General features: G+C 37.1%; 1 protein-coding gene across 2 annotated transcripts in view; it reads right to left on the bottom strand.

Annotated features, from left to right (window-relative positions):
- Window positions 1-734: 734 nt before the first annotated feature.
- LOC149086412 (LIM domain only protein 3-like) overlaps window positions 735-27,827 on the bottom strand; it is a 75,767-nt gene continuing 48,674 nt past the window's right edge. Inside the window, exons 1-4 of one of the 2 annotated variants that reach the window (XM_089255453.1) lie at window positions 27,133-27,493; window positions 4,852-5,115; window positions 4,591-4,716; window positions 735-3,243 (exon numbers count right to left, since the gene is read on the bottom strand). In XM_089255453.1, coding sequence (XP_089111579.1) covers window positions 3,033-3,243; window positions 4,591-4,716; window positions 4,852-5,108 — 594 coding nt within the window. In that variant the 5' untranslated portion in view covers window positions 5,109-5,115; window positions 27,133-27,493 and the 3' untranslated portion in view covers window positions 735-3,032. Of the gene's footprint in view, window positions 3,244-4,590; window positions 4,717-4,851; window positions 5,116-27,132; window positions 27,494-27,827 lie in introns of those variants that run through there. The other variant, XM_089255462.1, reaches the window with a different exon arrangement.

Below are 27,827 nucleotides of genomic sequence, written 5' to 3'. Positions count from 1 at the left end.
CTGCAGCCCAGGATTCCACCTTTCAGTGGAGGATTGGCCTTACAAATATTTCTCCCACTATAAATTCACTCAAAAAAACCAATATTGTTCGGGTCAAGAGAATTAAAGCGTAGAAACGTGTAGGTTTGTAAAACTGAGTGGCAACTGCATAGTGATGTATAGAAATCCAAACAGGTCTATTGAGCTATCATATTGAGAAGTGATTCTTCATAATCACTGTAATCGATTACTGTGAGGTTTTGTTTTCATAAACAAGATCACCAAACCATCGCGAACACAAACGCACTTGCTCGCTTCTAGTTTGAATAAATAGATGACTGCACTGGGAAATAGAACGGACATCACATCAGAATCGTATTTTCCCGATAATTCCAACCACAGGTGTTGGGGAAACGTCGAATCGATATTCAACCTCACGATTGCTCCTTAGCTCATCTTATTTATGGTGTGATGTTTTTGAACATAACGTTTATATTCAAGAACCTGAAATTTTAATTCTGTAGAAAAAATCCAGTTTTTCCACAAAAAATATGTCTAATTAAGTCGAATTTATTATCAATTATTGTGAATTCTACAGACAATCATTATTTACCATCTTACGAGCTCCAATACCAATCAACTAAATATAAATAAATAAAATCACTCGAATGGTTGCCTGAGAATAAACCACTTAACGGAACTTTCTAATCAAGAATCTTTCACGAACAGAAAAATAAATAGAAACTGAGCCAATTATGGAACAGCAAACATGACTTTGTATTTAATAGTAGCAACTATTATATATATATATATAGTGTATATTCATAGTTATAATACAGTGGATCTATGTGATTTTTTTTTACAACACCAATGTTTCAATTTACATGAAACAAAGACTCGGTTACAACATTGATTTATGTGTACAACATACACATATTTTCACACACACACACGCGCTCACGAAAAGAAGTTTCGAAATTACATACATGCTCTGTACATTAACATCCATCGATTGGCTGCTTAGGGAACGAGTTTCTTCACGAGAGCGAGATTATTCAGCGTCAACAATAACAACAACAATTCTTTTATTCTTTTAAAAGACGATGTTTCAGACACTCCGTCTCTTCCTCCACGATATTATACACGGCAGGAATTTCGAAATAAAAACTCATTTCATCATCGGTATGCGGCAGAATACATATATTTCTCAACAAAATGACGAAGAATGACTGAAATTCTTATAGATTAGATGACAAACGTACATTGACTAGATGGACACTTTGGCTATTGCGTAACAAATATCAAAATTATAATCTGGTCTATTAGGTACAGAAAAAAAAATTGACATGGAGCTGTACGTGAATATGTAAAATAATATAAACTATACCAAATATTAAAATATTATTTTTTCCCAACTATTTACTGGTTTATGAAAAAAAAGAACGACTGAGTATCCAAAATAAGTCATAGTTAAAAATTTTCAAAGGGAAATATTTCAGCAATTTTCAATCAGAAAAAGTAATTAATAATAAGCTACAATAAAAATATTTATACAGAGTGGTTATAAATAAACTAATACTACTCAGACGTATATAGCGCCCGTTGTGGTTGGCTCATTTCATTAAAACTTAGTATATATATACGTCATTTTGACCATGCAAATAAGATAACTGCGATTAAAAAAAGTGCTACTTTTTCACCTGGTGGTCAAAAATTGAACTAGTTTTTTTCATTGATTTTTTCTTATCCCTTATGATTCATATATCCTATATACCAAGTATTATCAAAAACGTAAATCAGAAGGGCCGCTGCACAGGTCTGAGAGTGTCAGTTTATTTATAACGACCCTGTATAGAAAAATCTGACGTAATCTTGAAGGTGGTGATAGCATGCCATAGGTTAAATGCAGGGTGAACGAAAAGTTCTGAACACATTTTAAAAATTAATAACAATCAAGTAATTGACATAAAAAAGGTGCGGTTTGCACTGAAATACTTGTCATGACTTTAAGTTGTTTCTTTTTGTTTTCTTAAATTAAGTTTTTTAAGAATTTCTAAAAGTTCAAATTTCATTCACAGGAGGCGCTGTAAAACGAAAAACCCGACATACATAAAATGCAATATAAACAGCGCATAACTAATATGGCAATTTGTGTTACATAATGCCAAATATTTCAACATCAGCACCCTTCCATTTGTTTAGATATTGTAACCCGAGGTAAAAAGGTCGCTCATATTGAAATTTGACAGTTTTATGTAGCGCAAATTGCCATAAACATTAGCTATTATACACTGTGTTGTATTTGATGTGTTATGTCAAGTTTTCCGTTTTATAGCGCCACCTGTGAGTGATATTTGAACGTTTTTTTTTTATTTATAAAAAAAAAACTCTTTGTCACGATAAATATTTTAATGCAAACCAAACTGTTTTATGTCGATTGTCTGATTTGTTATTAGTCCAGTCAGAGTGTCCAGTCAGAACTTCTCGTCCACCCTGTGTTTCTAAATGTTTACGTTTTGAGATGTTTCTGCAATTAATTGAAACAGAAAAAATGCCTGATAATTGAACACGATGCTGTGATTGGAATCGAATAACTTAATTGGTTAATTTAAATTACCACGGGTAAAAAAGAAATACATTTTCAAGGAACTTCATTTCATGGCACTCGTCAAATGATATTCAAGGACTTTTCCTTTTCAACGATGGCAACTTGAATTTTAGAAATCACCAATCAATTTACATGAGAAGAAAAATTCGATTTTTCTTTTCCTGAGTATATCCATGGCATTTAAGAAAATGACAGCTTATTACAATCACGTATGGTATTGCACAATGCATTCCAGTCACCCCATAAAAATGATACAGCATCAATAAAGTCCGCTCGAAGAAAATGTTTATAAATAGTCAGTTTTCTTTTCTTTTTTTACAGTCTTTCCGAATGTCTCTCCTGTCCCACGAAAGTTCGTCTTCTCCATCCAATCGCTGTCTTGGATTGCTCGTCGTTTTCCCCTTAATGTACAATAATAATGTCTCTTGTGGACATTGGTCGATTACTACCGGGCATCACACGGAGAATCGCCGCTCCCGTAGCCACTGGAGCCGTCGTCTCTCATCGTCGTTTCAGAAATATCGTGGACCTGTCTCTTCAGTTGGGCCAGACCCGAATGCGTGAATGGCAGCGAGGCGAACAGGGCGCGCTCTTCGTAATCGTATTCACACAATATCTTGTTGTCGAACAGATAAAACCTGTCTCCCACGCAAAACCTGTCGATTAGATGAGAAAGCCATTAGTGAACAAACAGTACGGGAAAACACCGCTTTCTGCTAAATGTATAGACAACCTCTGACGAGTATTCATTCACTTGAATCATTCGATGCTCAATCTTTAGGAGAGTGCGGGACACTTCATCGTTAGTGTATACCACTTAAGTGCTATGGAACTGTTCCGCGTGTCACTCAAGTGACCCGTGGCATTTACAGCTCATTTGTTGATCTGCAAATATACCGCGGAGTCACTTCAGTGATGGAAAACTGTACCACAGTCCATTTAAGTGATCCAGCACTGTGTCGCGATTCACTCATATGCTCTGTAAGTATGCCTGCCATGGGTAACTCAACTAATCTACACAGTAGCACGAGCCACTTGAGCAGCTGATGGTGCCGCGGGTCACTTGAGTAATATGGAACTGCACCATGCTCCACTGAAGTGGCTAGTGGTACTGTGTCGCGAGTCACTCAAGTGATCTGTAAATATGGCACCGGTAACTCAAATAATCTTTAAACATGCCGCGGGTCACCTGAGTAATATAGAACTGCTCTACGGGCCGCTTAAGTGCTCTCGTACTGTGTCGCTGGCCCCTCCTGTGTACTAACACTGTGTAGGGTCACTCAAGTGATCTATAAATATGCTGTGGGTCATTCAAGTGATCTGTAAATATGTCGTGGTCCGTTCAAGTGCTCTGGAACTGAACCGCTGGTCAATGAAGTGATCTATAGATCTGTGCCGTGGGAACACGAGTGATTTTCAAATATGTCGCGGGCCGTTTAAGTGCTCTGGAACTGTCCCTGTCGGTCTTTTAGTAGTTGATATTTTTTTTTTTTTTTTTTGGCCGAACACAACTCAGGTCTATCGCCGTGGGCAATTTACTGCCTAGTGAGTTGTGCCGGAAGTGTAAGTATGTGTACCTAACAGTCTGAGTGCGTTTCTAGTGTGTTGTGTATGATTTTTTAGTGCTGCCATCTATATCTCAGAAGTGAAGTGAGTGAAGTGTAATGACTGAATATTTGCACTGTTTGTAGAACTGTTGCTCTCTGTGGCGAGACTTTTTAACGGGGAGATCGGCTCGCATTTGCGCCTTGAAGTTGGAAACCACAGAAAACCAACTTCAGCCGACCACCACTGTGGTGACGGTGGGGCTCGAACCCGGGTCCCCGCGATGCGAGTCCGTCATTATGACCACTCGACCACCACAGCGGCAACTTTTAGTTGATCTGTAAATGTGCGGCATAGTTGGTTCCTTTTTGCAAAATTAGATTTGAGGTCAAGACTCCGAGGGCCACAGTGGCCCGTGGGTCATATATGATTAAAACATAACTTGAGCTCATACGCACCTGTGATTACACTGCTGGCATGCGAAGCATTCGAGATGGTATACATTTCCCCTGGCTCTCATGACCATTTCGAAAGCCGGAATCGTCTTGTTGCACGCTGAGCAGAGTCCAGTTGTGCCGAAAAGCCTATTCGGTAAAAACCATTGCCGTTAGAATGAATCTCATAAAACAACAGAAGCTATCAAGAATATGCGATTGTTTGCGAGTCTACAACAATGCACTTTTGAATATTTAGAATTCGTCGATCTCGAGAATTAGTACCTGAGGTAGTCTCTCTTGCACAAAATCAGATTGGCTTTTGTGAAAAGCGTCGAACCGACTTCTCCGAGCCTACAATCGCAGCAGGCGCATTTCAGGCAGTCCTCGTGCCAGAACTGTTCGAGGGCTTTCAACAGGAAACGCTCTCTTATGGGCTTCTGGCAAGCAGCGCATTTCGCAGAAATTGGAGGGATCATGCCTACGGGACCGATAGACGAGATGGTGTTCGACGACCTCTGAACTTCCGTCTTCATTTCCATCGCAGACCTGTTGATAAAGAAAAACCACACGGCCGTCAGTAATACAACACCATCGACATTGCTTCTTAAAATAACACATGGACCGTTGAAGCAACAAATCTGCGTCTAGCATAAATGACAGTGATGGGATATAGTTAGACAATGTATTCAATTTCATTAGAAGAATAATATTCTAAGATAGCTAGAAAACCTTACAGCATGGGGTGCACGAACTCCGGCCCGCCAAGCGGTTTCATCCAACCCGCGAAAAGTGTCACGGTTGAAAAGTGTCAATACACACAACGCGATAAATATCTATGCTGGCCGTTGCCAAAAGTTGCCAATTACAGCTAAGAAATTGTCAAAGGGAACATATAAAAAGCCGCCAACTTTCGCTAAACTTACTGAAAAATCACCAACGGCAGGAAATAGAAGTGGGTAAAAATGTAATTCACCACAAAAAAACAAAGGTAAAGGTTTGACAAATATGTCAGATGAATATATTTATGGCTATAATTAATTATGCTATAGTCCTGAATGAATGAACGCCAGAACTTTGCCACTGGACTTATTCCGTTGCCGAGATCTCTTAGTTGAGATATGCCGATATTTACCGAGATATGCTATAGTCCTATAGTTATAATTATAATATAATTCATAAGTCATGAAAATAATCTATTCTTAATTTCACACACTCTCATTTGCGTTAGCCTCGTTGAAAATAATTGAAAGAAACGGGAAATTTCTCTCTCCAAGTTTTCATCTTTATATACCGTAGCCTCTCAAAAATCAGTTCAGTTTCATCACGTATCACGTCTTGATCGAATAAAACCCTTCTTTACTTGCTCATCGCTTAAAATCTGCTCTCAGCAATAATAACGTGAATACGATTCAATTTCAGAAATGTGCAGTTTTCATACAAAATCGCTCAACTCGGGGTAGCGTAAGTCGGGGAAGTGCCGTATTTCTCACAAGAAATGCACTCACGAGGTATTTATTGAGAGCGTAGTTTCCGGAACAACGTCTTGCAACGTCTGGTAGTGAGTGTATTATTAATAATATATAGCAATTAGGGCATAATTCGGAAATCTACTTCCTTCCTGCCTCGTGAATAATTTGGCAAAGCTCGTAGTTCGTTAATTTGTGCCGAACTTCCTCGCACCATGTTACTGACCTCCTCGTTCTCGATGCTGTTACGCCTAAATTAGTATTGTATACGAGCCTGTGCACATATATTTCTAATCCTCGCTGTGTTTATCGGTTCCGTTCAGAAAACATTTATGGGAGTAAACGAACTCTCTGCGATAAGAAGATCTCTGAATCGGTCAAATTTTGCACGCAATAAGAACCGGAGACACTCATTCTGCAAAGGGTGCAATTAATTTTTCGAACGCATATAGAGCAATGCGCTTTCACGCGCATAAAAGAGATCGCATGTGGCACCCATCAAACGATGCATGATCGTGTGCGGAAAAAATTCACCGCCAATAATTCCTCACCCCGCGAAATTAAAATTCACCACTGGAAAAATTCGCAGACATGACAGTTCACCGCTGAGAAAATTCATCGACAAAGTGGCATAATCATAATAAGTGAGTGAGTGAGCGAGTAAAAGTCCAATGAGTCAGGGAGTTCGTTAGTGAGAACGTGAGCAAATAAGTGGGTGAATAAGCGAGTGAGATAGCGAGTTAGTGACTGAGCAAGTGAGTGACTAGCTGAGTAAGTGAAGAAATTCGTGATTGAGTAAATGGTGGATGAAGAAATTAGTGACCGAGCAAGTAAGTGAGCAATCAAGCAAATGAGCGAGTGTCACTCATGTGGTTACTCCCTCATACGGTTACTCACTCCTAGCTCATTCATCAACTCGTTCGGACTCTCACTCTCTCTTACACACATTCACTCACTAGGTAATCTCTGGGTCACTCACTCACCGGTGACGAACTATTGTCGGTGAATTTCCCCAGCAGCGTTTTTTCCGTCTGTGAAGTGTTTTTCGGTGAATTTTTCTATCGATAAATTGCGCAGCGGTGAATTTTGCTTAAATCATGCATGATGTCATGAAACGGCAATGTACTCGTCCCGTTGACATACGTATTTCAGTTGAGAGCTCATCACACGTACATCGTATGACCAATAAAGTTGACAGTAAGTAGCCTCGTGAGAACAACTTCGAATTCAGTACTATGATATTCACCAATTACGAGCGAGATAATCCTGAAGCACCAATGTACCGATGTGTAATTGCATTGCAAGAGCATCCTAGATTTAATATTCAAATAATTTACATGCGTTTCGATGTTTCGTCGAACTAGAAGAAAATCACGCGCATATTGAAGCACAGAGATAGTTAGTTTATTAAAGTTCAACTGGATAGTTTTATTTGATGAAATTCGACAATGTGATACGTCTATATTCAATTACGACAATAGAAGGGCAAAAGGTAATAAGGATTTACGAAAGGTGGTGGGGGGGGGGGGAGCTGCTGCGTATTGGGGCGGGGGAGCGATACACGAACGAGTGGCTTCTCGATCATGCACAGGTACTTCAATCACAGAAACGTGCTACGAACAAAGCTGTGCGCATGTAACTGATCCTCACGCCAATAACATAATCTAGGAAATAGATCCTACGAGACCCGCTCATTTTCCTAAAAGCGCCTTGAGAGAGAGACAGAGGGAGAGAGAGAGGAACTACTATCATCTCTTTAGCAATAACCATTTCGAATCAGAAACCTCATTACAAAAGTACCCGTCGTCTTGCACGCACACGTAGGCCACTGCATGTGCAAGCGTCTATTTCGAACTACTGCTGTCGATTTATCCAACGAATAGCACTCGTAATCAAGTTAAACACTTCGTAGCCATTCTCCCCACCCCCACTCCGCATATCCCTCCAGCGTAGTCCATAATTCGAACACTGCCAAGGCACCACCACCGCGATTACAACTCTAGTCGAATATCCTTTATTCATGAGTCAAGGTGCACGCCCGCCCAGAGTCCGAGCTTCCGAATTAAATTTTCATAACTCCAATAAAATGTAATTTATGTTAAACCATTAAGCGCGCTGGATTAGAGAAATTTCTGGCACTTTGAACGGAGCAAAGCATACAGACCCGCCGCGTACACTCCACACGCAACTCCACCTTCACTCTACTCCGCCATTGCAACTCTTCTCTCTCTCTGTCGTATTACCTTAATTGAATATCGTATATAATTTACTTGACGAGCAGCGAGCGAGAGAGAGAGAGAGAGAGAGATGAGAGCGCACGATACCTACTTCTCCAGCATAATAACCGGCCAGAGATTTTACGTAAGGAGTTTGTTTCCAACACGCACAAAGAGCTGAGGCGATTGATCGCCTCATTTTGGCGACGTGACAGCAAAAAAAAATTATTTGACGATCGCAAGAGATGGAAAGCCTGCGGAAATTTTCCGATGAATAAATGATACACACACCAGTTCTTGAATTTTTTTATTTTTAATTTATGCATTTTATGGAAAACGAAATATTTTTTGGTGTGATTGCAAACACTCATAAAGCATTAGACAATTATGAAACTCCACAAACTTAATCACGCGAATGTAATTCACGGAAACCTTGCTCGATACAGTGGAACCTTCCCCAAACGGGCACTTCCGTTCTCACGGACACATTTCTGATCCCCGGCCCCATAGAATAGGGATTTAATGCGTTTCACTCCCTTGTTAGTGGACAGCGGCGTTTTTTACTGTCGGTGGAGTTTTCTATCGATAAATTGCACGGCGGTGAATTTTGCTTAAATCATGCATGATGTCGTGAAACGAGAATGTACTCGTCCAGTTGGCATACATGTATTTCAGTTGAGAGCTCATCACATGTACATCGTATGACCAATAAAGCAGACATAGTAAGTAGCCTCTTGAGAACAACTTCGGATTCAATACCATTATATTCATCAATTACGAGCGAGATAATCCTCAAGCACCAATGTACCGATGCATGAGTTAATCGGATATGGGACAATAAAATCAAGAGCTCTAATTCTATATTTCTTTTTTCGTAACTCTAATTCATTAATTTCTGGTCACAAACCAAGAATTTATTGCATTCAACTAAGATTATGTTTAACCCCAAGCTCGTGTCAGTAAATATGATAAATCGTCAATTAATTATCCAGTTTCAGAACATAACTATGGTCCAGGATGGTGAAATCGAATGGTAATGCTGGTTTTGTTTGTTGATACGAGTGAAGAAAGCCAACATTACAAAACTAATAATGTTGTTATAAATGTTCTTATTTTCTTCCCACTCATTTTAATTTAATTTTTATTGCAAAATATGTGCAGTGCATGCACGTATCGTATACTTGTAAAAATAATTGATTGGCCTAATGCAGAAAGGAAAGGTTATAAATTTTTCAATATTTATCAGACTTTCCAACTTTATTTAGGAATTACGCAAAATCACCGGTAAAAGTGATATAAAAGTAGTGAAATTCAATCGAACTTTCCTTATCGAGACGATTGGTGATTACGCATAACCACCGGTGTAGATTTTTTTATGAATTTTGAAAAGTAACATATATATATATATATGTAACGATAAAATATATAAGAGCCAATTTTGCGACCGAAGCCAAACGTCGTATAAATGTGAAAGTAGTATAAACGCATATCGCAACTCCTCGTTAGCAAACAAAATTTTTGGTCTCATGGCTGTCCGTTATCGAGAGGGTCTGCTGTATAACGATGTATCCCTCTACAACGATTTTTTTTTTTTCAAATCTTGTTTGGAATCGTTTCTAGTGAGATTTTGAAATCGCTCTATAACGATATTTTCTTCTATATTTCGCTCGAAATGTCCTTCAATATATTTTTAATTTCGTCACATATTTTAGTTTTTCCTAAGGTGCCCAACAATATCGATATTTGGTGCCATCTGATCATTAAAAAAATGTAGATAAAAGTTTTTGGTGTTCTCCACTTTTTGTGTGATACACCAAAGTGCACTGCAATAAACCTCCTTAAAGAGCAATACATCTAACTGAATTTTGTTTATCAACTACTCAATTAATATTTTTTGCGGGCAATAAATAATCAGAAGCGCATTTTTTGATGGTACTAACGATTTGCCAACAGCAGCAAAAATTTGATGGCACAGGATGACAGTCTCTGACGATTGCTCAGAGGCATGAAGATTACCTCTCGATATAACAATAATCACTCTAACAACGATAGTTGTTCTCTCAACTCCTTGGTCCGCAGAATATCGTTACATCGAGGTTTCAGTGTAAACAGAGATTTCTTTTTTTTTCTCCTGACTAGTCATTACAGAGGGTAGTAAAAAATAATTTCACAAAGTGTGTTACAGTAAACTAACACCATACACAATGCAGTGTCTTGCAATTTTCTAATTATGAAGTTAGTCATCATCTCAAGTGCTGCATGTGCAACACGGGCACCACTAAGTTTGTGATTAAATTCCCCTAAGTAAGTTACAGAACGACAGATTACACTGACTTTACAACGGTGGATTCCACAGATTCCGCCGTTTTGATGTGGTTTTTGAAATCGCTCGTGGCAGTCCGTAGCGGGACGCATCACAACACAATATTTCATGGATTTTTACTAGAGATTACATTAGATAGAGACCGCACCATGGGAGCACAAAGTCCGGGCGAAGCAGGCTAGTCCTAGAATTTCATTTGGTCCCCAGAACATTTCGGAAAATGTATTATCGTCTTTATCATTATGAAATACTGGTCTCAGACTTCATGTCATTCAACGTGTTCGAAAAGAATTTAGTTACAGACTAGTTGTCTTGTCAGTGTTGCAGGTGGTGACCACGTTTTCGGGTGATAAACAAAAACCAAAAACAAGGAAAATTGCAGAACAACAATTTCTTACAGATAGAGTTAATTTTTTCTCAGTCCACAATGCATCAAGAAAAGAGGCTATATTTATATTATAAAGAGGCAAACTCTCGGAAAGAGGCATTCACTGATCCCCATTGGGAACTCAATCCCAGTCCTTTTGCAAGTGAGATAACCGTGAGCGTGTGTTATTAAGAAAGTTTTATCCCGTGATGCATTGGTTAGTGCACTTGTTCGGATTGCTAGAGAAGTTTTTCCTCAACCAATGGGCCGCGGCCAGGTACCGGGCTATGACATCGGTCAAACGGAGCCGTGAATAATTCACTGTTTCATTTTTTCCTTCATTTATTCCCCATTAGTCGGGCGTAGGGCCAAGCCTTCCACTCACAAAAAATAAATCAACCGGACCGTGGGTTTCCAAATGTCGAGAACCATTGTGCTAGAAGACCGAGGCTCGATTCCCGGTGAAGACCAATAGACTTCTCTTCCTCCGAATTTACCTCACCTTAATATCCGAATAGACTTTCTTTTTTTTCAGTAAAGGAGAAAAACTTTTCCTTTCTAAAAATAGTTAAGGGAAATAAAGCTATTCTGTTTGAATAACTACGGATTCGTTATGAATGGTCGTCGCACGCACATAAATATGCAAGCCTTCCCATATGAAAGATTTTGAAGAAATTCTCTAATATTATATTATGATGTTGTGTTTTTTTTTACTCAACAAAAATATATACGTATTGATTACATCAATATAATTTATTATTTACTGTGATCACATCGGGACTAAGGTTTCTGATAACAATAACCAAGTGCTCTCTCTCTCTCTCTCTAATAAACTATATCCGGAAAAAGAATCTCGCTTGCAAGTACGTGACCATACATCTTGTTTGGTCGCACGGGACGTTGGTGAACGGGTGTTGGTAAAACGAGACAACTCCGTTTTTCTTTCCAACATAATTAGTTGGTAAATGTTCAATCGTTCCATTTTTTTATTCCATTCTGAAACGATTTTTGAACTTTTTTATTTTCCTGTATCACGTTAAAACCCGGCATTCTTTTTTCTTTTTGTTTATTCAGCCATTTTGAGGCTCACCAATAAGGTGTTGATGTCCGATGGATATTTTATATTTCACAATAAAATTTCCTTTTTTTTTTGTTTCCTATGTATATAATATGAGAAGTGTAAGATAACATATGAGATGGCATGGGCCCCCCTCTCCAATTGCTTTTAAAACATACCTTCATACTAATAATCACCACAAAATTTGTTAATCGCGACAGTACCCAATTGTCCGGGGAAAATACGTTGTGAAAAATTTGTTTTCTTTTGACACAAAATAAAGTGTTCCAAAATAAAGTGGGCTGGAAGAGATCTCGGTAACGGGATAAGTCCAGTGGCAAAGTTCTGGCGTTCATCCATTCAGCCATTGTGAGGCGTTAGAATTGAACGGCCTTGTGTATGTGTATATCACGATTTACAATACATTTTCCTCTGTACAATACGTTTCATAGATCTTTTGAGAAAGTCTCTCTGTAAAAGAAATCTGAATCTGGTCAACAGAAACGAACTTTTGTAGAACTGAAGGAAAGGGATTTTTTTTGCCTTCGTACATTTCATTCACTATAGCAAGGCCATTGAAAAATCAGCTCCACATGTACAAGGATCACAGCAAATACTAAGGACTGAATATGGCATTAAGCACGAAAATGTTCATCAACAATGGACGGGGGGGGGGGGGGATAACACCTCCTTAGATAGTTTTGCAGGCTGATAACGATAACGTACGAGGAAAAAAAAAGTTTGGTCAAACATTAGCTTCAAAATGCGTAAAAAAAAAATTCACCAAATAAATATTGTTAGCATAAACCAAAGCGTCGATAATAAAAAAACTATTTTTTTCTCATGTTTTGGTCTTGGTTATGTCTGTTTCTTTGGGAAAAGTCATAACAACCCCAAATAATAGCTTGGTATTATTCTGGTATTGTGTGTGTGTGTGTGTGTGTGTGTGTGTGTGTGTGTGTGTGTGTGTGTGTGTGTGTGTGTGTAAAGCCATCTTCGGAAATTCTAAAATTTCATCCGTAAATGAATGAACACCTCAACAATAGGCTCTCACAGTATTTTCTAATTTGTTTTCTTATTTAACTCGATCATTCCCCAAGTGAACCATGCTATACGCAAGAGAACCTAAGCTTATCCTCTTTTCCTCTATACGAAGTTAGAGAAAGATAGAGGGGGGGGGGGAGAAAGAGAGGCTACACACAGTACACTGGATGGTAGTGTTGGAACGTATTCATTGTAAGAGTGGTTTTAAAGGCAGGCGTCCGTCCTTCGGAAGTAACCATCAAGCAATCTTCCCAACTCGTTCTCCATCTCGCCCACCAGTCCAATTTCCCAGAAAATTTTGCTCCTTTTCTCCTGATCCACTTTAATTCCGCGATCCCGGAAGATTGCTCGTGTCGTGACGGCGCCTTTGCCAGTCGACGACGACGGATTAATTTTCGGTCCTGTCCATTTGCGAAATGGAGACGTCGTCGTCGAGGAAACGTCCCGGAATTAGATGGCAAAGTCCCGGAATGGTTCCGGAAGTAGCACTCGAATGAAATGAAGTTTTTCGCTTAACCTCTCTCTCTCTCTCTCTCGTTCTTTTTTACTTTTCCCCCTCCATTTCTTAGTTGGTGCTCGTATCCTACCGCAGATCCGCCTCCCCTATGTATCGACTGATGGGAAAAAAGAAGTAGAAGCTCTAGGTTCCAATCAGCCAATTCGAAATAGTGATGAAATTTTGGCCACCGGAAAAAAATATATATAAAACACTAAAAGAAAAAGAAAGAAAAACAGGGCGGGAAAAAAAATTACGACAATTCTCCAAAGTGCCATTTCATAGTATAGGCTGGAATTAGTACCATGAAAACGTTTTCTAAATTAAATGCGCTCTCCCTCCCGCCGATTCTGGCTGCTGCCCACGGCTTTACCTCCTCTCTTTTAGGATTTCATTTCAGCTCTAGGTTTTTATTAGGTTCTGCGTTCTGGGGACATCAACGGGAAAAAATTCAATATCTTCCGTGAGGTGATATCCGTAAGAGAGAGAGAGAGAGAGGTTGTGGTCTGGGGCAATTCGATGGAATAAAATTTGGGGCCAAAATACTGCAGCATGGGAAATGAGATGGTGGAGAAGAGATGGGGCAAGAAGAAGCCAATTTCTTCTACTTTTCCTCTTCATCGTGACCATGACTTCCAACGAGGCAAAAAAAAATGCCTTACGTGATACATCAATTCATAATAAATCTTCGTCAGCTAAAAAGATTTAAAATATTCAAATAAAAAAAAATCGTGCTTATTATCGGCTGCTGTAATGAAATTGAATTTCTTTCAAGGCTGAAGCTCAATATACCTTGGTTCAACTCCATTTGATACCTCTGAGAAACTAATTGATCATCCCAAAAATCAATCGAATGATCGCTAGAGATTTCCTGAAAATCTATGAAACAATTGAAAATTTCGATTTGCCTAGTGATAAGTACAATAATCTAGTGAGGTGATCGTCATGAATGGATGCGGTCTGCATCTATCTTTTATGTGATTGATAATTATTATAGTCAATTCTATGAGTGGAGATAATTCATTTACATTATACCTCGAATGTGAAGTGAGTACAATTGAAGATAATCCTAATTTATGTTGTCGATATACAGTAGACCCCACTTATTAAAATCGCGTACATTGTTATCATTCGAGTATTGTTATCACTTTAAGTAAGTACGGAACAGACCATAACATGGGAAAAATTCGTTTATAGATATCAGGATTTTGATTTATTTTGTGATTTTTTAATTCGAAAGTTTTTTTTTCTTTTTGCATATTTTAAAGCTATGGTTAAACCAGACTAATGTTTTCCCTATAAGTTATTGTTAGCAATCTACAACACTATATAGGAGATCAGAAGGCTCCCTTATAGACAAATATTTCTGTATTTAGTTCACCATGACTTTCCGTACTAAGCCGCAAATGTGATCCCGATGTGATCACATTAAGTGGCGTGCACTGCATTAGAAGAAAAAAAGACGATCGGTGTAATTGAAATTGAAACACGATACACTACGTTGTATAAAATTTTTATATCTTAGAAAAGTGAGAATAAAAACTAGTTCAGTTGAAATTATGAAATCCCGATTTTCTTGCCTTACTAAGAAAGATTATGAAATTATTTCATGTAAGAGTTACAATAACTTCTTTCACTTAGAACATTAGAGATGAATTTTTGATTTTTGGAGTAGAGAAAAAGAAAAGCTGAGATCACATAAAGATATGTTGTACATTGCAAATGGTGTGCATTTGTATTTAATCTTAATATATTGGTTCTTTCTTTCCAATTTCATCATCTCTTTGTAATTCATAGATGAATATTGTTGTTGCTGCACTAGTGTATTTTTCATTCAAGCCCAATTAAATATTAAATATATTTTGACAAAATTGCGATCAAAATTTCACCAAATAAAACACTCGTAAAATTTCAAATCAACGTTCTGTCAGTCAACTGATGTTCTGATATTTTTTCTCCATATTACTTTGAGAAATTTGAGAAACACCACTGAGTTTTATTACATATTTTCTGAGTTCCCACCAACTACTGTATTTGAAATCAATTTCAACCGATTATTCTGAACGTAAAAACTTCAATGAAATGACTCAAAACAAATGATTCATTGAATAACATAACATAATCCCTAAAATCAATCATAATATAAAAATAAATTCTATTATCCGAAATAACTAATAAAATAAATTAGGGGAGAAACAAAAGAATTGCCGACATAAGCATCCATTGATTTATTACCGTTATCAGTTTTCCAGTAAATTCTAAACTAGAAACAAAAAAGCATGAATTACGATATTCTCTATTCCCATATGAAACAATTCCAGTCGAAGAAAAAAAGGCCTTTAAAGAAAAACGTCGTAATTCATCAAAATTTCATTCAAGTGTCCGAAATAGCGAAATCCACAAAAAAACCCCATACAAAATTCTCCGGGTTTAAGACTAATACGATCATAAACATGAATATAGTAAGGGTTGGAAAAAGAAAAAGAAGAATTGCCTATAAGGCTGTTGCACTGGTAAATACAATACAATACAGAGATAAAGAAGCACTAGTGGCGGTGGTGATGGTGGTGGTAAAGCCATCGTTTCGGAAAGTCAAAGAACAAAATGGAAGAGAAAAGTAAAAAAAAAAAGTAAAAAATAAGAAGACAATGAATAAAAAAAATGAGTAAGAAGACAGAACGGTACCAGAAATAGTCGAAAAAGGCTCACGAACGAGGCATTCGCATTTTCGAAAATGTCACGTTTTACCCCAAGAAACCGCGCAGACGGAGGTAGAAGGCATAAGGCGTTCTTGTCCACTTAATGTCAAATTCTATGGGAGAGGCAACATAAAAAGGGAAAAGGATAATCCTCTCTTCCTCCACACACTACTCCGCAGAAAGCAAAAAGTCCGAGATTTGTGAAAAATTCAAGATGACATTGTCCAAAGTGCTGCTGTCCACCTCTCAGCATTAATATGTTCCACGGGAAGAATACCAAAGGTACGGATTTGACATGATAAAATGCTCGGACGCCATTTCCAGTCTTTTGTCTAGATTTTATTTTTTTTAACCGGACAATTTTTTGTCTTTTTTTTTTGTAGGGTTTTGTCTCCCCGGTCAATATTAGAGAAATTGTTCTTTGACGTGGGCCGAACTTTTAGGACGGGGAAAAAAAAGATAAACAATTTTATACATATATATCTTTCATACGCACTCACGGTTATGAAAAGAACGTGAGATTTTCCGAATCTCCAAGACGAAATCGAATTTGTGATCTTTTATTTTGCTCTTTTTGATGTCCTATGAATGGTCTTTATGTCCTTTGATGCTTCCGTGGAGGGAGAAAATATAAAACTAAATTATTTAAAAGGTATAACAGAAAATATTCCTTACAATAAATGTGAGATGTGGTGCTTGGGACGCAATTCTTCGAATTTAAAATATACAAAAAATCTGTTGAAGTACATCGTAAGAATATATTGTCTCGTCATTTTTTCTCTACATTTAGCATTGAAAAAAATAACTTGCGTATTAGCCTGTGATCATATATTTCTTCTTTTTTTATATATACATGGACAATTGATGGGGCGTATATGGCTGTTTCTGCCGTCCGTCGAAGTTCAAATTCGCAGACTTAGTCAGTAACAACCAGCAACTTTTAAATTACTATCGGTGTATATTGCAAAAAGAATACTTGTCGCATATACTAGTATATTTTTATACATCTCAAATTACTTTTTTTGTACGCTTTTTTCCCCCTTAAACAGCTAACCAATAACTTTATACTATATTGAAACTCTATATAATCAAGGAAACAGTTATTTTCCGGATATTATGCTGAGGTGAGCTCGGAAAGAAAAGTCATCACGTCTCCGCCGGGACACGAACCCAGGCCCTCTTGCATACCGGGCAAGCATGCGGAGACGTGATGACTTTTCTTTCCGAGCTCACCTGAGCATAATATCCGGAAAATAACTGTTTCCTTGATATCTCTGGTTGAGAAAAAAGCCATCTATATCTATATAATCAATTTGTTTTAGTTTGAATGCAAAAAATTTCCAAATGACATGCTTCCAATTTACTTTTTATACATTCTCCTAAAAAAAACAAATTACAAAGTTTTTGCCCTGCCTCTCCTGAGAACAAGAAAAAATATAAAAAATAATTATAATAATACCACGTTTCGAGGTAATAATAATAAATAATTAATAATAATAATGGTAATAATAATAATAATAATAATAATAATGGTAATGGTAATAATAATAAAAATAATTGTAATGGTAATAATAATAAAAATAATTGTAATGGTAATAATAATAAAAATAATGGTAATGGTAATAATAAGAATAATAATAAATTCTACGTTTCCAGGTGGAATATCGCTGAAATATTTGGATTCAAAAGTCAGAGAAAAGTTGGGAAAGAACAGTATAAATGAGGGAAAGGTCCGTTAATTTAGGCTGTTCTTTTTCAACTTTTCTCTGATCTTTGAATTCAAATATATCAGTGAATATTGCACATAGAAACGTGGAATTTTTTTGTTGGCCTCAGGAAAACGGCAAAATCTTTCTAATTGGGTTCTTACACACGGAGCACACGGAGACTGTATAAGAAGTTAGTTTTTTCTAATTATTCTATGTATACGACCTCTCAAATAAATTATGAACTTTTAACAAACCACATGTCATTTGAAAACTTTTTGCATTCAAAGTAAAAAGATTGCAGAGATAGTCCTATAGACAAACGATTTGAATCACCCTGTATAGCTCATTAGTCACCTTTGACTAATGAAGTATTTTCTCTTAACCTCTATGGTTCACCCTCAGTTCCGTAACTAGGCAGGTGCAACAGGTGCACCAGCACAGGCCCAGAATGGGCGTACATGGGCCATTCTTTGGCCCCAAAAATGGGACAGAAGGGGCCTAATGCAAATTTTTACACAGAGCACAGGAATGGCTAGTCTTGGTCCTGTTCAACCCCCATAAAAATATATTTTAAAAAAAAAACATCTTTTAAACATCTTTTATAAATACGGATGCAAATGGATGCTGTTAGCTTATTCTGAATTGAAACAATACATTAGTGCAGCGATTTAAGAAACTAGGGTGCATTTTTTAATTTACTGGAACGGTTAGTTATGGGTATAATACTATCTGTTTTCCTTTATACGTATACAAATAAAAACTACAAAGGCCACAACAAACAAAATGCCCAACGATGTGGATAAAAAAAAAGATGTCCATAAAAACATCGTTGTCGAATGTATATCCAAAAAAATAAATAAACTACATCAAAAATACAGCAACCCAATAAGAGCAATACAAAACCAACACTTATTATAAAATACAAATATACATACTGCCAGTAAAAATGGCTTAATGGTTGCCTCATCTAAATATGAATAGCTTTTCAATTTATCCCAATATGTTTATTGTATTTTTTTAACGTGTCAGTTGTGTTAGAATTCACGACCCCCGGAGGTAAGCTATTCCTTTTATCAACAGCCCTATTAGAGAAAATCTCCCTGCGACACCACTACCTAGAATTATTCCTCACCAATCGATACTGGTGTCCGTTTGTCTAAGCACTTTATTGGCAATGTACTGATAATTTGTTATGTTATTTTACTGTTAACTTACATAAGCAGATAAAGTGTTCTTTAGCAAAGTTAAATAGTTTTATCTGGAATTTTGTTTCCGACTCCCCTCCCCTCTCAGTTAAGTACTCTTCTATAAATCTCTGAACTCGAAAAATTTCAGCAGCTCTCAGGAAAATGACACCGACAAGGAATCAGCTTCTTCTGCATAAAAAAAGTATCATATTTATATAGTCGTATTTTGTACTGAAATTATGTTGAAAAATATATTTCTAAATTGCCAAAGAGAGAGAGAGAGAGAGAGAGAGAGAGATAGATTGGTATAATGGGATTTTTGACCATTTTTTAATCCTGTATAACCAAATATATGCCGGACCATAGAGGGTTAAAAATATATTTCCCAATGAGATTTCATGAAAATGAATACCAGTGCCGTTTCGAGAAAAGAAAAATAGAACAGCGAATTCGATTCAGTCACGCAAGCAACTTTAACTAGGTCTTCAAACATATAAATGCGAAATTTCATCTTTATATATCATATTGATATAATATAAAACGTTGCTGCACTGGGAGATTTTACACAGTGTTGAAAATCCTCGTTGAAATAAATGAAAAAAATTTGAAAAAAAAAGAGAACCGAAAAATAGCGAGGATACGTATTTTTATTGTATTGGGAAACACTAATGCATTTTTGTTTCTCACATTTGCTTTTTTTTTAAGCCAATCGGCCCTTACTTTTGAAACACGGCACTCGTACTTTTTTTACACGTTTACAGGTTTCCACTCAAATACGTTATTTGAAATTTTCTTTCATCTTACTATCATTTTAACATCGCTGAAATTACCGTCATTTTCAAACGAATTCATTTTCGAAAATTCGGTCTCTACATATTGTATGTACATCATGGATGTTCAACTATCAGTGTTCCTCGGAACAATATATATAATGAAATGACGTCCCTCACGGATAGAAGATGATATTTCAAACATCGACTCCGCGTATTTCGTCCATAACAATTTATATTCTTGAATCGCTGTTATATAAAGTTTCGAGATTATTTGGAAATACCGAGATTTGGGGAGGGAACAAAAAGATATGGATTCGATAAGTAAGGATGAGTTTCAAGACAAATGGTTGGGGAAATGGAAGATTCCATTATTACTGGAGAAAAAAACGGGGATGATCTGCGTTTCGGATCGGGATCGAAATGAAAACTGACAGGCAAATTCGAAAATAAAAATCTCACGCATTCTACGATTTGTATATGTTTCTCGTCAATACACACACACACACACAATATATATATATATACACATACACGAGCATAAATTTTGAAATCACAAGCTTCAATTCGAAAACCATTCCCCGTCTAACGAATTCGCACTCACGTTTCCTGAATATTTTAAAAGCCAAAGAAAAATGTATCCGAACGGAGCTTTTGTGTATACATAACGTTCAGAGAAGAGATGTTCTCAATCTTCTGTTCACAACCATATAAGAATTTTTCTTCTCTTCACTCCTTTCCCATCACCTTCTTTTTTTTCTTAAGCCAAATACAGATATTTTTTTTTATCCTTGTACATTTTATGCACCAGCAATATTTTATGCGTGAAAGAACAAATTTACATACCGAATATAAACACTGGACACGACGGGCGTTTTTTTTTCTCCTCCATATTTTTATTTAGTGTGTACATTTTTCCCCAACCAGTAGAAAGAGACATACGACAAGCAAAAAAAAATATGTATATATATATATATGCGTAATACTAAATAAAGTAAACATGTATTATGTATATGAAACTACGATATAGTATATGACATAGCAAAATTACATTTTGGTGATGGATTGCATATTCTTCAAGAAAGTGAAACGCGCGCGGAGAAATACGTCGGAGAGATGAAATGCGTTTTAGTCGAGGGAGGGGGGGGGAAGGGGCTCTCTCCGGGTAAAAAAAAAGCCCCGATGGTGGGAATGGGTAGAGAGAGGTGGGTAAATACGGGAATAAGGAAAATCTGCGTTTCTGATCCGTTTTTTGGAATAATATTTCCATTACAGCGTTCGGGAGATTTCTATCTAAAGCCATTCTACGTGGGATTTGGTCGTGTGCTTGGGAGGAGAGAGAGAGAGAGAGAGAGGAGATGTAAAATCTCCCTCAACTTTCGGCTAAGGCGAAGGGAATTTGTTGTTCAAATAATCATGCATTGTATAAGTAGAAATAAACCTCCGTCGTAAATATAACAAAAAAAAAACTGAATTTATTCGAATAATTTTTTTTTTCTATTTTGTCATACGGTTACCTCGTGATGGGTATTACGTATTCATATTCAGCAAGTCCACGCGAGAATTTGCTTTTCGTTTTATCGATCTCTTTCGTCAGGGGGTTCTTAATCTTTTTCAGCTGCGACCCGAAATCGGCAACAAGATCAGATTCGCGACCCGTGGGACTGCTTGTTTTTTTTTAATTAGTGAAACCAGCGACCGAATAACTTTTTTTTTTCTGTACAGTACAACAGTACTGTAAGTGGAATCGGCCCATCTCAAAAACCCCTGTGAATCAAGTCTGGGTTTAGCTCAAAAGACCCTGGCTGTTCGTTGATTTGCACGACCCATATCTGAAACCCCTATGAACCAAGTCTGAGTCGTGAGCCATATCTTAACCTTCTAAGCGGCACAGCAAAAATCACTAAACCCCCTTCAAAATGCTACGAGCGTATTTTTTGAGTAGGCTTTCTTCTGATTTTTAGCAGGTGCAAAGTAAAAGAAATGAGGAAAAGTGTTTCATTAAAAAATAAGCATTACAAAAACATATGGGTTGTTAATGCTAAAATAAGACGCCTTTAAGAAGACGAGATATCTCGACAATGCCGCTTAATCGAGATGAGCATCGATGTATTTTCTCTTTTGAATTCGATCGCTTTGTTCCGACTCCCCAGTATGTGTTCGGCCTAAGGGGTTAAGATTCGATCAGCCGTCGCTACACCTACTACTATATAGCCGTAGAATAAACATGTCTCTCACGCAGAAAGTGCAGTTTTTCTGTGGGAGCTATAAAAGAAAGTTTTTTGCAATTTATGTGTACTGCATAATTTGTGTGCCATAACTGTCATTATTAAATCTGCAAATCTACGAGCATTGAAGGAAAGAAGAAGTTTAATTTTTCCATATTTATTATGAACAAGAGAAGAACTTGGATTACGAAAACCGTCATTATTCCGTATGGGAAGTCAGAAGGTGCCTTGACAGTAGAGACATTCTATTCAAAGTTCTTCGGATACTGCTCTGCATGGCATTGTATGCCTTACTTAACCCTTTAAGTAGCACAGAAAAAAATCACTAAACCCCCTTCAAAATGCTATATATTTTTTGAGTAGGCTTTCTTCCGATTTTCAGCAGGTGCAATGTAAGAGTTATAGAGAAAAGTGTTTCATTGAAAAAAAAAACTTTACCAAATATGTGGGATTGTCAATCCTAAAATAAGAGGCCTTTGAGAAGACGAGATATCTTGCCAATGCCGCTTAAAGGATTAAAAATCGGATTCTGTAAGTGGATTTGTATGACTCATCTGAGAAGCTCCAACGATTCAAGTAAGGGTCAGCACCCATAGCTCAAGAGCCAATGGCTGTAAGTGGATTTGAACGAACCGCCTCGGAAGCCCCTGTGAGCAAAGTGTGGTTCGCAACCCATAGGTTAAGAGCCTCTGTCTTACGTATTCGAAAGAGGGACTCACATTCTTTAATTTGAATGGTATTCAGAACGCTTATGTCTCGTTATGGGGTAGGAAGTATTGCTATATCCTAACGGCACAGAATGTAAAGGAAAGTTTATTGGAGAATATATTGTGAGTAGGGTTATAACCAGGGTGGATTTTGGTTACGCGCTATCAATTTTTATTCATTGAGACGTACGGTAGAAACTCCCACGTATCCAAAATAAATGAAGATTAAGGCCCTCTGGATATGAATAAATATGAGCTGATGGAAGTCTTAATGTACATAAGTTTAATAGTATATAGACTATATAGATATCAGGAGCCTCTCTTAACTTCAACAAATGGCCTCTAGGTGGGACGGTAAAGAGTGAGCGATGGCGTTTACTCAGCCCAAATACATCAACGAAATAGACATTTTCTGGATATTATGCCGAAGTGAACTCGGGAAGAATAGTCATCTGGTTACGCACTTGCGAGGTTTGCAAGAGAGCCTGGGTTCGTTTCTCGGCGGAGACAAGATGGCTTTTCTTTTCGAGTTCACCTCGGCGTAATATCCAGAAAAGGTATATTTCCTTCATGCTAGAAAGAAATTCGGGCCCAACTGTGTGTGAGATCAATGTTTTCCTTAATCAAATCAATTTTGATTTTCCCCGATACTGGGGAAGCTTTTACGAAAGGTGTGTCGAACGTGCAGTGTATTTTTCTTGATTCTTAGATCAGAATTCAAATTTTCATGCCGGTCTATTGCATATGAGCCAGCTATGCGGTTGAAAGACCGAGTTTTATCGAAACTCTATGAAGAAATTTTTCAAGAGGAGACTGTGTTTAGTGTACGTGAGTTTGCGAGTGAATGTGTGTGTCAGTGTATAAGAAAGTGGAAATTCGTCAAAGCCGGAAAAAAAGTGAATGTTCTGTTTCTGATCGAAAAATTCTTACTGGAAGACAAATAAATAAATAAAAGGTAAATTACTTTTATATGTACACTCTGGCTGAACCTTTAAGGTCAGGGGTTCTTAAACTGTGAGCCTCCAACCTTGGTCAGATGCGGATCTATGGAGAGGAGGAGGGGGGGGGGGGAGGGGGTGATCGGGATGATCACCCTCCCCCAAGCGAAATGCGATAATTCGTGAAATTTTCATATTGCATTCAACAAATATAATTACCTGTATCACTGTTTTTGATTATATAACAAATTCAAGAAAACTTCGGGAAAAACCGGGGTATTTTTTTAAAAAAAAAGTTGGGAATTAGAAAAAACACAAAAAACGGAGACTATCCAGGAAAATACGGAGCAAAATGCAGGACGTATGGTCACCCCAACAATTTGAAAAATCTGTCCTCCTAACCGCGAGCTCTAGATCTGACCCTGGTCGGGAGCGCCGAGGAGCGATGGGTCTGACACAGGTTTTTCGAACATATTCTTTGTTAAACTGTTCTGGAGAGCAGCGATAAGCGTTGATTAGGGAAAGGAAGAGAGCTGCGGGTGTAAAAAGTTTGAGAACCCCCTTCCTGCCTTAGGTACGAAGGTCTAGTGCTCAGGATGACCGACGAGGGATGCGACGAATATATATATATCAAGAAGAGGATACAGGCCAAAACTAATACTTCGGATTATCAAGTACACTATTTTAAAGACGCGATGAAAGCGCAGACAATGTCTAAGAGTATGTTGTATTTTAAGTGCGTATATTATGTATGTTGTGCCTTACGTATTAGTCTCGAAGAATGTCATTATTACTACATTACTATGTAGGTTTAATCTTTAGATAATCCCATCACAACCATATTACAGAAAAATTCCATAATGTCGAATAAAATCAAACCGTTTTAAACAAGACAAGTTCCATCCTAAAATACTCTTGATATCAATTTAGAGAAAAGCCTTTCGGCAGTGCGGAAACTGGTGAACAGAGAACTGATTCCTGAAAGAAAAGAAAGAAAAACCACAACAGTTGTTCCCAATAATACACCGCGTGTGTTTGGAGACAATTTCGGCGTTTATTGTACTCCCGACATTGACGTGTATCGAGTCAGTGCTTCGTGTGGTTCGGGATATTTTCCTCCCTTCGCCACCTCCCGGTGGGAATTTAAAGAAGCCATCAGATGAAATAAAAAATCCTTTTATAATCCACCACTCAAGCAGCAATATCCCATCCTATTTCCATTATGCGATACTCGACGGGAGAGAAAATGTCGAATTGAATACAGTAGGCAGCAGCAGTCGTGTGTAATCCGATTTTCGAAGGAAATGCACGCGGCGATTTCTCATGGAAGAGCCTCCTCCTCTAATATTACCGAGAGAAAGAAACGGCTCTTTCTCTCTTCTCTATTCTCTCTCTCACGAATACATACTGTATATAACATACAGTAGCACAATAGCTCTGTCGGATAGCACTAAAAACCTCGATATTGAAATGACGGCTGACGAATATTTCTCTAGATTATGGCAAACATACGAACGGCTCTCTTTATCAAATAGACGAATATCAGGACTCGATAATACATAATGCATACATATACGTGTAGTGTGGAAGGCTGTCTGAAGCTCTTTCCCCTCAACTTTCAAATGAAGCAATTGTGAATCGTCTTTCAGGTTGAGCAATCTAATAAGCTCCCATTCAAATTCAACAGTACATTACTCGAGGCACATGGACATCTATCCATCTCATAATCTTACAACTTCAATCTTATAAGGCTTTGATAACTGCTGTTCAGAAATATTATAAAATCAAGATGAGAGGTATTACCCAATAAAAAAATTAATTTTTAGTATAACTTACGGCATTATATTCTACGGAAAGCAACAAATATAAAAAATTAGATACGTACATTTTTTAGCTAAGTTAAAGCATAATCCATATGTTTATAAATAAGTGTCAGTTTATAACTAGATAATTAATCATCAAAGGCGAGGTTAAAGAGGAAACCTGCACACTTTACTAAATATAGTGCAGAATTGTCGCGAGTGCGATGCCCGATTAATCCTTGTCAGAATCTCTCCCGAAACGGCGGTATAGCAAATACGGTGATAAGATGATCGCAGAACTCAGTACAATAACTTCTTGGCGAGAAATGTGTGGAAAACAAATTCTAAAACGCTGACATTCGAAATCGTCAATAAACTGTATGGGTTCCGGTCTGATTATCACTAATACGAAGAAAATGACGTGGTGGAACAAAAATGATCAAATGATTACTATAATGTACTTGCTAACTTTCATGGAATTTTTTTAAACTTCAAATTAAAGTTAGGAGATATTTATGTTAATTATACTGGTATTAATGACAGGAAAAACACTAAAAATATATTTATTTACACAAAATATTAATAAAATCCGAGTAATTGAAATGCAATTTTTGTTGGACATTCTCATTCAAATTATTATTGCTTTAGTGTGATCATTTGCATAAAACGTAAGAGTGGGGGTGTTATAAAAAATGCAAATTTCAATTTCTTTTCTTCAAAGAAAAGAAGAGATAAATCTATTTTAAATATTTGAATCCGAAGCTTTCTGAAATTTTGTATTGGTCATAAATTGTAATAGCATCGACTAAAGCGTTTCTGTTATGAAACTGACATAAAGCGTAAAGCAAAACAAATGATTTGTTTCCCTCAAAATAGGAATGTTAAAAACGTTCCTCTATTTTTTGTTGGACTATTTTGTGCACTGACAAACAACCTCCCTACCACATTTTTATCCATGAAAGAAAATTCACCTCATAGAGGCACAGATTATCTTCTTCTCATTCAAATTCAGATAACAGAGAGAAAAATAAAATTCCACTTGCAATTTTGACCTAATTTCACTCGTTGGTAAACAAATTCTCTAGCATTGAATTTTATGAATATGTACTTGAAAATAAATTATTAAACAAAAACTCTTCTAACGCTGTGAAAGTCTTATATTATATTAATAAATTATTACGTTAAATAGCCGTCAGGTAAACATGAAAGTTCGTTTAATTTCTTGCTTAACGAGTCTTTTTGTAGGATACTAAATAAACAGAAATCATAAGATTAAAAATGTGTTGCTCAATTTTCTTCATCTTTTTTCAATTCAAATGTCTTATTGAAAATCGGCATTGACCCTGAGCGACGGCTCTCAACCAATTTCACAATTATAAACAGATTTTCACGTGCAATACGAACATATTCGCTCGAAAAAATACTCCTCTTTAAGCTTCCCCTCCTCTTTTTCCTTAAACATTTACAGCCGAATGGCTGTCTATTCGAAATTCTTATATCCGACACACAATTCATGCGAATTTTTTTGGAAAATGAATACCAAAAACTACTTACAAACAACTCTTCAGTGACTTTCCGAAGGAGGTAAATCGACGCCGTAAATGTTCTGTTTCTTTGGTGGATAATTCGATCTTCACGGCAAAATTTCTCTTAACGATAATTTTAATTCACGAATTATGTTGTCGAATAGTTATCACATCCTTCACAATTATTTTTTATAATCAAAAACATCGTACAATAATATAGGATGGCAAATAATTCGAAACTGCGTTGATTAACCCGCGCAACTTGCTCGACGTTCACGGAACATCGGAGTTTCGAGGAAAATGTCCTCTTATCAGCAATACACAGAGAGAGAGAGTGAGTGAGAGAGCGGAGCACCTTCTCTACCACACGCGGATTTCTCCTCTTCTGAACGGTACCGTATTCCTTCTGATTAAACCAGAGACACTTCCCTCAGGGTTGCCACAACGTGAAATCGCCAACACAGCCAACTCCAGCATCACACCAAAAGAACGCTAGACTGCCAAATTATGTACGTTTTATTTGCTGGTCACATAAATAGCGATAACCCTATCGCCGAGTTATGATTACTGAGTAATTTGATATCTAAAGTCTGCGTCGTGTAATCTAAATTACGTATAATCTAATTTCGACGTTATTTAAAATGTCGGTCGATTTATATTCAATTTCACTCCATCCGAGGCAATATTACTATTTCAAATTGAAAAAATAAAAATAGAAAAAAT

The sequence above is a fragment of the Pholcus phalangioides genome, unplaced genomic scaffold (assembly GCF_987345545.1).
Source record: "Pholcus phalangioides strain wild (caught in Gottingen) unplaced genomic scaffold, Ppha-v1.0 ptg000004l_1, whole genome shotgun sequence".
In the NCBI taxonomy this organism is placed as follows: domain Eukaryota; kingdom Metazoa; phylum Arthropoda; class Arachnida; order Araneae; family Pholcidae; genus Pholcus; species Pholcus phalangioides.
Note: the sequence above shows the minus strand (reverse complement) of the source record. Positions and strands in the feature narration are given on the sequence as shown.